This window comes from Jatropha curcas, chromosome 8 (genome assembly GCF_041381405.1).
Source record: "Jatropha curcas cultivar XTBG-Jc1 chromosome 8, XTBG_Jcur_1.0, whole genome shotgun sequence".
Lineage (NCBI taxonomy): Eukaryota > Viridiplantae > Streptophyta > Magnoliopsida > Malpighiales > Euphorbiaceae > Jatropha > Jatropha curcas.
In genome coordinates, this window is record NC_143158.1 from 21,272,607 (window position 1) to 21,285,881 (window position 13,275).

The window sequence follows — 13,275 nt, forward strand, 5'->3', positions numbered from 1 at the left end:
CGATTTAATAATTTTCTTAAAAATTTAGTATTAAATTAAGGGTAATACAATCAATTTACTCAATAATTTATTATAATTTAGACAAATTTTAATGATATTCTTAAGGAACATAAAATTATAAATGTAAAAAATATTATGGAACAAAAGTAGTAATTAACATGTGGCTTTTTTTTTACTGTTTCGGAGAATAAACCAACATATGGCTTAGAAGAAGTATAACTAAGTAAGAAAGTAGGGGAAATTGATATTGGAATAATGCTCAACGTGTCTTCTAAACTTAATCACGATGTACAATGTATCTAAAATTGGGCTTTTAAGTCAATTTTAATAGAAACTTTTAACTAAACCCCAATTAGATCACTGTGTGAAAATAACCGATTGCATTTGAATTAAAAAAAAAAAAAAAAAAAAAAAAAAAAAAAAAAAAACACTGTCATTATTTTTTTTTTTTTTTGTCTTTTTGTGATAACAGTCTCTGAGGCAAACAAGTTCAAAGACAAATATACCATTGTTTCAGAAAGATTTATATAAGTGAAAGTAGAAAGCAAAATTATGTTTCTTGATCTACAAGCATATAAATAAATAAGAATGGAAGAGAATAAATATGAAGAAGATAGTAAAAAAATAGTTATATTAACAGTAGATTTTAGTTTTTACTTGCTTCATTTGGTAAAAAAAAGAACATTTAAAGTGGGTTGTTGAAATGAAACGAGATTAAGACAAAAAGTCATTGCAGTTTGCAGGATGAAGAGAAAGAGAGCTGAAAAAGAACCAATAATGCTTTGTAGGATAGCAGACAGAACCTTGCTTTTTGGCTACTTTGGGAATAAAATGCTGTCTCTCTACGAGGATTGGCGTTTTTTCTTTTTTTTTTTTAAATATATATAATTACATGAGATAATTATTATATAAAAACAACAAAAATAAATATATAAAAGAAAGAAAAAAAGAAAAAGGAAAAAAAAAAATTCCACTTTCCTTTTTATCTCTCATCACACTTGCACAGTCTGTCTTCTTTCCACCTTTCTTTCTTTTTTTTTTTTTTTTTTTTAACTTTAATACTTTTCTTGAATTTCTGCTGGCTTTGTCTGTCCATTCAAAGAGCCTGACGTGGAAAAACGAGGGAAGCAAGCCCTTCAGTCAGTAAATTTTGAATTGTTATTTTCTTTTTATTTTAAATTTTTTTGTTATATATTATTCCTTTTTTCTTTATCACGGAAATAACATAGCACAAAGCAGTAAAGTCCATTACCAGTGTTTCACCACTCGCAACTGCCAATTCGTATCGTTTTGGCACTTATTATCATATTTTTTTTCTGCAATACTGATGCTTAATTCTCACTTAAATTTGTTTTTTGTTGTTCAATTTACCGGAAATTAAGTTTTCTAAATCGAATTATAACTGAAATTTCTAATCAGAAAATCAAATTTATCCTTTTTTTTCTTTTTTTTACCCAGGGTGTCCTCTCATTTAACGGTTAAAAGTGAGAGACTAATCCATTTTGAATGTCAACTCAATCCTGCGATCACCACCAAAGTGAGATTCATTGCGCTTCAATCACTAGACCAAACTATATTGAGTGATTCTTTTTTCTTTTTTTACAAAAGAGTAAAAGACAAATGATAAGAAAAGTTAATGACTTAATTTTCTCACAACTCAAACACATTATTTCTTCTTATTCAATGAAGTTACTTATTCTAGTAAAAAAAATGGATTCACTGGGTCCGTGGTTAAAAATTCCTATTAAAAATCGGTTAACAAAGATTTCATTTTGAGTAAATTGTAAGTTGGATTAATTTAAAGAGCAAATTTAATGTTATTCCTTATTTTTTAACATTTTTAAGTAAATAATTCCAAAAAAGAGAATAATATATATAAAAAAATGGTTGGTAACATAAGGTAGATTGAAATCTTCCTTTGCAGCTTTTGATGATTTTGGGACAAAAATTTATCTGATAAGTGCATCATGCCATGTACATGTAAATATAATTATTTACCATCTTGCAAGTCCCAACAAAAGGAAAATAATTATTAAAAGCAAGTCTTTTTCTTTACTCTAATTATCATTAAAACAAAAATCAAGTGACATATTAGAGTACACTTTATAGCAACAATGAGAGATATAAAAAGATGCAATAAAGTACTCATGAGGAGAGAGATAACCAAGCTAGTAATTAACCAAAGTGAAAAATTTTCTCTTTTTTCTTTTTTTTTTTTATTCATTAAAAAAGAAAAAGCTTACTGTCTATCAACACAAGAAGTATAAAGAAGGTGGTGTGGTCTAGTCTAGTTCTTCTCAACCTCTACTAAAAATCTCTGGGATTTTTTTCTTTTCTTTCCATTTGAGGCTTTTCTAGATAAGTTCTGGTGTCTTGTTTATCTGTTTCCTCCATTTATAACAGAGAGGAAGCTAAGTAGCTTCTGTTAAAGAACGAAAGAAAGAGAGGTGGGGTGGTGGTGGTGTTGGGGGAATTAAGAGAGATAGTAGTTGCAGAGAAGAAAGAAACATATTCTTGGTGCTTGTTTGTTTGTTACCAAAGGGGGGGTGGTGTGGGGGGTGGGTTTTAGCTAAGTAATGCGCTCAGGAGCTTGTACGGTCCAGCAGACCCTCACAGCGGAGGCTGCTTCAGTTTTGAAGCATTCTCTAAGCTTGGCAAGGAGGAGAGGCCATGCTCAAGTCACTCCTCTTCATGTAGCTGCTACGTTGCTAAGCTCGAGAACTAGTCTTTTAAGACGTGCTTGTCTTAAATCTCAACCGCAATATCAATCTTCTCATCCTCTTCAATGCAGAGCTCTTGAGCTTTGCTTCAATGTTGCTCTTAACAGACTTCCTACTACACCTGGTCCTTTACTTCATGGCCAGCCTTCTTTATCCAATGCTTTGATTGCTGCTCTGAAAAGAGCACAAGCGCATCAAAGAAGAGGCTGCATTGAACAACAGCAACAACAACCTCTTTTAACTATAAAAGTAGAGTTGGAACAGCTTATAATATCTATTTTAGATGATCCTAGTGTTAGTAGGGTTATGAGAGAAGCTGGGTTTTCGAGCACTGCTGTTAAGAACAATATAGAGGATTCTTCTGCTGCTTCTGTTTTCCAGTGTTATTCAACTACAGGTGGGGTTTTTTCTTCTCCTTGCTCTCCTTCTCCTCCTGAAACTACTCAAAGAGAGATTATAAACCCTTCTACTTTTTGGCAAACCCATTTCTCATCTTTCTCTTTGGAGAAAAACCCATTTCTTTTTTCACCACAAAAAAGGGTTTTAAGTAACTATTTTGCCGCAGATTCTGTTTCTGTCAAGGAAGATATTAAGTTGGTTTTAGAGGTTTTCTTGAGAAAAAAGAGAAAGAATACTGTTATAGTGGGTGACTGTGTTTCTGTAACAGAAGGACTTGTTGGGGAGTTAATAGGAAGGGTTGAGAGAGGAGAGGTTCCAATAGAATTGAAAAACGTCCAGTTTGTTAAATTTCAATTCGCACCAGTTTCTTTAAGGTTTATGAAGAAAGAAGATGTTGAAATGAATATTTCTCAACTGAAAAGGAAAGTTGATTCTATGGGAGAAGGTGGGGCCATTATTTACACAGGAGACTTGAAATGGACAGTAGTTGAAGAAAGCTTTGTTAATGGAGGAGGAGAAGAAGATTCAGGTTATAGTCCAGTTGAACATTTAGTTGCAGAAATAGGAAAAATAGTATCAGAATATAGCAACTCAAACTCAAAGGTTTGGTTAATGGCAACTGCTAGTTATCAAACATACATGAAATGCCAAATGAGACAACCTCCTCTTGAGCTTCAATGGGCATTTCAAGCTGTTTCCGTTCCTTCAGGTGGTCTTGGCTTGAGCCTCCATAATTCCAGGTCATTTTTCAAATTTTGTTTCCTTTTTTTAAAAAATTAAAAAACTTTCATCTAGGCTCTAATTAGGAATTTAAGCTCCTAACCTCACAGTTCTAAAATACTTAGCAACATTAAGACAAAGCTTGAACATGAACACATATATGTGATAATTTTTTTTTTTTTGTTCAATATATATATATATATATATATATATATATATATATGTATTATTATGCAAGATTGAGGCAGACATGAACATATATATTCTCTGTTGATGGTTTGATGGTCACCTATTGAAGCTTTTCTTTTTTGTTTTCTGTTTGGTTTGTACTTTGCGCTTTATGGTTTGAATGAGGCCAAAACACCTTTGAAAAAAGTATGCTTTGGTGAGACATAATGAATCCCTGTCTTTATATACATGCTTTTGCTTTGTTCTGCTGTCAGGATATAGCAGATTTTTGTTTGCAGATTTATAATAAAACAACAAGGAAACAGAAATGGAAAGGGAAAGTTTTGAGGGTTGTTTTCCATTCTTTTTTTTTTTATCCATCTTTTCTTTGAAGGAATATGAACTATTCATGCACTTTAAGAAAAAGAAAAATTTACCTTTGTTGAAACTTGGCTCAGACTGCTTCCATTTTCCAATCTTTTTTTGACCTTTTGGATAGAATATTCTTTTTATTTATTTTTTCTATTCTTTATATACTAATTTTAATCTTTTGAGGATTGTCATTTTCTTTTTCCTGTTTAGATTATCAACATTACATTATCTACCCAAAAGTTACCATATTCTTGTAAATGGACCTGCTCTATATTTACTTTCACTAAAGTAATTATAACCTTTTTCTTTTTTTTTTTTTTATCCTTCAAACTCTTTGATGTAACCAGACACTGTAACTGCAACCTGAACCATTCACCATGTTTCAGTCATAGAACCTTTTACTAATAATCACAAAAATGGTTTAACTATAAATTATTTGTAATGCACTTTTTTCTTTTATTTTTTTCCAATTGTTCTATATTTTTCCTTTTTACTGAAAACATTAATTTGTTTGCAGTATCCATGAATCAAAGTTAAGCTTTTCCCATAACCCATCACAAGTTCTTGAAACAAAACCCTTCATTATTAGCAATGGCAAGGATGAGCAAGAAAAGCTAAGTTGCTGTCCAAAATGCACTTCCAGTTATGAAAAAGAAGCTCAACTCTTCAAATCAGGCCAGCACAAAAATTTGCCTCCTTGGCTTCATCCACAAGGCACCAATGCCAATCAAAAGGTAATTATTGACCTTATTTGCAAAATATAGGCTATTTATATTGAAAATGTTCTTAAACTGTACTCTACATATTCTAATAGTAAAAATTAGTTCTTAAAATAGTTAAACACAACTCTCAAACTGTTCCTTTTTTTCCAACTTATTTTGGAAAAATCATTCAACCTCTTTATGTTAAATAGACTTTATGTATATTATTAGACAACAGTTTCAGAAATAATGAAATTTTTTATCTTACTAACTAAATTAATTTAAATGATCAGGATGAGTTGATTGGATTAAGAAGGAAATGGAATGCATTCTGCAGTGGCTTAAACCATCAAGGAAAGCATACTCAGAACCATTTGGGTTCACCTAATTCTTACAACAATAACAACAATCAAAGCATAATTGAGAAGAGCAATTCATATGCTTCTTCAAACCCTTCGTGGTCAAGCCAAAACAACATCTTTCAAGATTCAAACTCAATCTCTTTCATAGATTCTCCTTTGAAGCCTAACCAGATTACCAATTCTGTGCCTAAATTTAGAAGGCAACTTTCTTGCACCATTGATTTCAACTTTGACAGTGGAGTTCATAAGAATCAACCAGGGGAACCAAACTTGGACTCTCTCAAGAACACTCAAGGTAAAGAAGTCAAAATCACACTTGCTCTTGGAAATTCTTTCTTGTCTGATATAGGGGAAAGAGAGAAAGGAAAGAGTGATGATTTGTGTAAGTTATTGAAAGAGAACATTCCTTGGCAATCGGAAATCATTTTTCATTCTATAGTAGAAGCTTTGGTTGAATCCAATTCAACAAGAAGAGGGACTTGGCTACTTTTACAAGGAAATGACATGGTGGGGAAAAGAAGATTGGCCCTTACAGTTGCAGAGTCTGTTTTGGGTTCTGCTGATTTACTACTTTATATGAATTTGAGGAAAACAGATAATGAAGCAGCTTCACTTAAGATCACAAAAGCCTTAAGAAATCAAGAAAAGATTGTTGCTTTGATAGAAGACGTTGACTTTGCTGATAAGTTCTTGAAACTACTTTCTGATGCATTTGAAAGTGGGAAATTTGGAGAATCAGCAAATATTGACCAAGCAATATTCATTTTGACAAGGAGCAATGATTTCTTGAGCTATGAAGATGGAAAGATAAATCAAGATTCTGTTATTCCGATGATTCTTGAAGTGAAAGAAACAAAACATTCAAGATTTGGGACACCCAACATGGATCATCACAAGAGAAAACCTGAATGGGACATTTCAAGCAAGATCAAGAATCCAAGAATCAATGAAAAAGAACAAGAAGATCTTGAAAATGGAAACAAGATCAAGAAAGACTTCTCAAGGCAGTCAAGCTTCAATAGTACTCTTGACCTGAACATCAAGGCCAATGAAGACGAAGAAAGTGAAGAGAAACCTGGAGAATTTAGTCCTATTTCAAGCGATTTAACCCGTGAAACAAATTATGATCCAGTTACTCCACATGGGTTTCTTGATTCCATGAAGAACCATATTCATTTGGATAAAAATCAAGCTCGTGATAGGGCAATAACAGAGATTTTCTCTTCCAAATTGAAGAGTTGCATACAAGAGGTTTTTGGTGATCTAAATGGGATTGGTTTTAGCATTGAAGAAAGGGTATTAGAAGAGATAGTAGATGGGTATGGTTGTTTTGTTAATAGTCAAATGGAAAGATGGCTAAAAGACATCTTTCGAAAAACATTAGAAACAGTTAAAATTGGAGGGAAAAATGGTGTGGGGATTAGGCTTTGTTTTGAAGGCACAAATGAAAGAGGTTTGGAGAATGGGTTCATGGGTACATGTCTTCCCAAGAAAATCCAAGTTTCTTTCATGGACTAACTAAATTTTTAAGTCTTTGCCTTTTTTTTTTTTTTTCTTCTTCTTCTTTTCCTTTTTCTTTTGTAAAATCTATTACCACCACAATTTCCTTTGTGTAACTTGCTAATTTTCATAATAGGATGTGTTTTGCTTTCCCTGTTTAACTTCATTCTATCCACTCTATATCAATAGCACTTTTTATCTGATATGGACAACTATGCACATCCACAGTGCAAGCCATGCATACCACAACTCAATAAACTCGAATTCAGCAGACACTATCTAAGGGATGTTCGGCAAAATTAGTCGTGTACTAGTAGCATTAGCCATTTAACTAACATTTCAACAAACGTTAAAGGGAGTAAAATCTTATAATCCGCTCTCTCGAACTCTAATTATTAGTATAAATATTCTGCTACTAAACACTATAAATAATAAAAATAATATTTTGATTTAGTTAAAACACTAAAAGCTATATGAAAATCTGTTAATCAACAGGGCCTAAATATCATTGAGCTTAGACGATTAGACTTGCTGGTCTATTGGCCCGACCAAACTAATCAAAATAGAAGTTTCCTAAATATTATTTTCATTTTATCTTTTTTTTTTCATGATAAAAAATGTCATCGTTTCAATAAAAATTATTTTTAATTAGTTTAATCTATGGGTAGGCTTATTCTAGATAAGTTAATCCCAATACTAAAAGGGAAAAAAAAAAAAAAAGAAGGGAAACATTATTAAATCCAATCAACCAGTCCACTAATTAAATTGAAAAGTACCAATAATTTTCAAGTGAATTCCCTAATTTTAATATAATTTTGAAAAAGTTAACTCATGATACTACTTTATCACTAAATAAAAAAAAATCATCAAGATAAATTAATTAATCATAATAAAATGACAATAATGAAGGCAAAATAAGAAAAAAAAAATAGTGGCCATATTGCCTTAGCAATGATGAGTAATTTGAGAGTCTAAGATTTTAAATAAAGGCAATAAGGTATAAAGTACAAGCAAATATTATAAATTACCAAAGAAGTGCAAAGATATCAAAATAGAAGATGTGGAACTCACTCACAATAACAAAGGTTTCTTCAGAACCTTTCCCTAAAAAATATTATCCCAGCATTTGTATTTAATCTTTTGACTCTAATGAGTTACTATATTCATATATTAGTTTTCAAGATTTCCATTTTCAAAAGTTAATTATATAATCTATTAGTTTATCCTACCGTGTTTTTTTTTTTTTTTTTTTTTTTTTTTTTGAGTATTGGGATAGAGGAATTCGAATAATCAAGTCGTACATACACTTACTATTAGGTTATATCTTTACGTACATCCTTCATATATATTTAAATACCAATCATTCCTTTGATTTACTTTTCTATTAATTGTTAGTGAAATATTATTATTACCTCGAATGGATACACATATATACTGGTTAAGTGGTATATAAAAATACCTAAAAAAATAAATTACTATTTAGTACACTAGTCAAGACTTCTCATATCCCTCGAATTGGTGTCTATTATATTATTTAACCTTTTTATTAATAATGAATTTAACAAATAGATTGAGCCGCAGAATGAAAATAAAAATCTAAAAACTATACAATTAAATTTTATAAACATAACTGAAAAAATAAATAATAATTTATCTTGTTAATTAACCAACCAATATTACGATCAAGCAAAACAGAAAAAAAAAATTATACTCCCTCTGTTTCACTTTAATAGCAACAAATAGAATTTTGAAACTATATTAATTATTTTATTTCAATTTCACTCATATTTATTAAGTGTAATTTATTTTTATACTTATATTTAAATAAGATAATTTAAACACTCTGAAATATATTTTTTAAAAATCAATTAATTTCAATTATTTTTTTAACGTTTAGCGTTCATTTTCTGCTTAATTGGCTTCATACCAAAAACGCAATCTTCCCAAAAATCATCCAGTCTCCAATATTTTTTAAACTTTAATAAATTTCTTTAAATACATTAATTTGACCAAAAGGCATCTCATAATGAATCAAAGTTATGATTGCATCAAACGGCGGAAGCGGGACCTGTCTTGGTATCATTGAACATGCAATTATTTCATGTTTATTAATTAAATTTTATTTAAATGTAAGTTAATGTTGCCACTACTTTAGAAAAAGCTTTTTGGTGTGTGGATAAAAGTATATATGGTCTATTATAGGGGAATTATAGATGTTTATCCCATTCCCATCATTTGAATATTCAATCATTCCACGTGGCCCATTTTTAATTTAATATCATAAAATTATTTATTTAAATTTGCTACTTTCAAAAGTGATTTCTATATTTATATTAATTAACTCTAATCATCCATCAACAAATCTAATCTCCAAATGATCTGAAAGGCAATCCTCCCTATTAAGGTGGACGTGCATTTTCTTGTTATCAAAACTAATTTTTAGAATAAAGTACAATTCAAATAAAATAATTCTACTTTTTAGTTTTATTCATTAGCAATAAATAAATTGAGATACAACCATGTTTATGTAAATGAATGTTAGATGTCGAGAATTTAATATTTTCAGAAAATAAATATTATAGAGATACGAATATTAAAATGAATATTTGATTATATAAAATTAGAGAACATTTAACAAAATATGGAAATATTATCCGTTGCGGATAAAACGAGTTAAACGTGTTATGTTGATGATGAAGAAGGATGTTAAAAAGTAGAAATGATAAAGCTAAGCAGATTTAACTATTTTTAAATATTATTCTTAATATAATGAACAAAATTTATTTAGCTAGTTAAAAGTTATATTTGAAACATGATTCCTTAGACTGAGAAATCAATTTTCATTTCAAGGTGAAACAAAAAAGCCCTGAGCGAAAGCCCATAATTCTTATCAGGCCGTCTTGGCTATCAGGCAGCCCGTCTGTATTTCTGACCAGCCAATTTATGTTTGGCTTGGAAGCAAAAACAGTAGAATTGCAAAATAAACACTAAAAAGCCTTAAAATCAGGTTGATGTTAAGACATAAGGAGAGTAATTTTAACATTCAATGTTCTGCAAAAGATTAGCAACAAATATTTGTCGAACAACTTCAAAATAACAGCACCAGCAAAGCAATTATGAGGAATATATCCAACTGATTGCAAGAGTGATGTTCTTTCAACTTTCGAGTATAATAGCAAGAATGAAAGAAAGAAAACACAACAAAAGCTATCCAATTGAATTTGAATGAGCAAGCAGTGAAATCCAGTGAGATAAAAATTTTAATTAGCTCAATCTATATAAATTCACCCGTGTATTTTATATATATATATATATATATATATTTTGTAGCACCCTCAACTTTTATATTGATCTATTGAACACTTAAATTTATAAAATTATATCTATTAAATATTTCAACTTACAAATTATTTTATTGTACACTCAAATTTATAAAATTGGATCATTAAAAACCTTATTGGAGAGTTGAAAAATGTGAAAATTATTGTTTTAAAGATTATACTGACCACACATCCAATTAATATTTTGCATATAAATACTAAAAAAATCAAGAAACTGTTATTACTAATATAGAGAATGCTACTATATTATCAAAATTCACAATTTCAGGAGCATAATAAATAGACATGACGACCGGTTCATTTTGAACCTGAATCAAACTGTACTGTAGATGAACCAAAATCGGGTTGAAATTATCGGTTCAAAGTTTTGAACCGAAATCGGCGGTTCAATGACCGATTAAAGTTTATGTGAATGTTAAAATCTAAACCTAAATCGGCCGAAAACCGGCGGTTCCGGTCCTGTTCAAACCAAAAATTTTCTATTTTTATTTTTAAAATAATAATCGCTTAGTCTATTCTATACACCTCTAGAAGTCTCAATAATATTTTACTACATGATACATTTTACTTAAGATTTTTTTTTAAATACACTTTACTTTAAAAGTTAAACATCTAAAAAGTAAAATGGTAAAAAAAAAAAAAAAAGAGATATTTACAGCCCGTTTGAAACAAATAAATCATGGTTGTAAAATTCATTTATTAATGAATTCCAAGTAGAATTCATTTGCAATGAATGTATCATGTTTGGTATGCTATAATTTAAAATAAGTCTGAAATAAATTCTTAAATGAAAATTCATTTATCTTTATTTCTCATAATACCCTTGACATAATAATTTAACAAAAATAAATAAAAATACTAATTATATTTATTATGTACAATATAATAACTTTTCATTTTTTATTAAAATATAAATAATAAATTTCATATAAATAAGTACACTAATATTTCACGTTAATTAATTAATTATATAAGTAGTGACATTCATCATAATAATTATTTTTAATTGATGTGAAAAATTTTGTTGATTTTAAGTAATTAATTTGGAAACTCAAAAAAAAATATTAAAAAGGTTACTATTATTTTTAATTGCATTTGAAAACAATTGTCGATACTCAATTTTTATAGTTTCATAATAATAATAACTAATATTATTACTAGACTTCAAAAAAAAAACATCATTTCTAGTTCAGAATTTTCCAAAAAATAAAAATAAAAATGAAAAAGAATAAAAACATAAACTAACGTCATTGTTGGATTAAACAATATTGTTATAGTTTGAAATTTTCCAAAGAAAATAAACAAAAAGGAAAAAAAAAAAGTAAAAATAGTTGAGTTTATAATGGAGGGTAATTTTGTCTATAAACATTTCAACGGTCAATTTTGTGAAATTTATTTACAAATTCCATCAATTTTAGTAGAATTTAAGTTAGCCATATCCAATTTCATAAAATTCAATTTGTAAAATTCAAATTTATATTTTATTTCATTCCAAACACAATATTTTAGATTTCTAAATGAATCCCACGAAATTTTGTGAAATTTGAAATTCATTTGTTCCAAACAGGCTCTTAGTATAAACTTATATTGTTTTTTTAACTTTTTTTTTTCCTTTTAAATTGTTTACTAAGTTTCACGATTAAATTCTTTGAAGTATTTTTCAAAATTTTCTAAAAATTTATTTAATTAATAACATTTAGACAAAATAAAGTGATAATTTATTTGATTATTTTGTAAAATTAATTAATTTTATTCTTATATGAGTATAAACATTCTAAAATTTATTTAAAATAAAATTTATCAATATTTTAAAACTCATATCAATATTTTCGAAAGAAAGATGTAATATTAGAATTGATTTTTTAAAAAAAAAAAAAACCATATATGGCCGAAAATCGTGATTGGAACCGTAGGTTCTAATAAACAGCACTGAAATCCTCCGAAACCGAACTAAAACTGACAATTCAAGGATCAATTCAAGTTTAACATTTTAAAAATTTTAAATCGGTCATGCCTAATAATAAATCTTTTGCAAAATTTAAGGTACCATAAGATTTTTTGATAAAATACAAACGTAAATTTATGCATTTGTCCATTTTTAATTTTATCTTTTGCATGAACCATAATGTTCGATTCACTCTAAAAAACTAAATGTTATAAAATTAAATACAAAAGCAATCTTTTACAGTTCTATAATTCAATTTCATTCTATAATAAATCGCAATAGCAATATATCCACATGCTTCAATTTAAAAAAGAGAAGTGTAACTTTTAAGTTCCTTGATTATTTATAAACAACATTGAATTAGACCTTGCTTTGAATATTGTTCTCTTTTATAACAAAAGAACATTCAATCGAAGGGACCACAACATTTTCTTAAACGTCTCCAGAAACAAACTAAAGGCCGAACCTGAATTTGAAACTGTGCCGTTCTTCTCCCTGTTCAAAATGCTCTGTGACAGCCAAGAAAAAGGGAAAAAAACACAGGACAGCTCCAAACTACTCAAGGTTTTCTTCCTATCACAAGCTCTTTCTGCTTTAAACTAACAAAACTCTCCATATGTATCTAGAGTCTAAATATAATACAACAGCCTTGATCCCGAACTAGTAACGGTATCCTTCTATCTCATTTCTACTCTATTTACAGCTAAATCTGCACTACCAATGTATCATACTTGTGAACCGGGACATCTGAGGGTGGGTCTACATAAGACATTACCAAAATCATCTCAGACATGACCAAACATTCTTATATATACTTATATCTCCTAAAAAGGATAAAAACCGATACTTCAAATTGTCCAAGCCACCTCACAATGTAAATGACAACTGACATTTGATGAGAGATTATAAATAATAGAAAAAGATACACCAACAATCACAAACACTGAACAATCAAAACCATCAATGAACGACAAAGCTAACGCCATAATGTTAATGAGGAATTGAAAGGTAGAAAACCTGTGCAGCATTGATTAAGTTGCAAAGGCA

At 29.1% G+C, this 13,275-nt stretch overlaps 1 protein-coding gene across 1 annotated transcript; it reads left to right on the forward strand.

Annotated features, from left to right (window-relative positions):
- The first annotated feature begins 2,473 nt into the window (after window positions 1-2,473).
- Window positions 2,474-7,103, forward strand: LOC105631088 (Clp amino terminal domain-containing protein). The gene is made up of 3 exons (XM_012213086.4): window positions 2,474-3,859; window positions 4,897-5,113; window positions 5,374-7,103. Exons 1-3 carry the CDS (start codon window positions 2,577-2,579, stop codon window positions 6,958-6,960), a joined length of 3,087 nt encoding a protein of 1,028 aa, XP_012068476.1. The 5' UTR covers window positions 2,474-2,576; the 3' UTR covers window positions 6,961-7,103.
- Window positions 7,104-13,275: the final 6,172 nt, after the last annotated feature.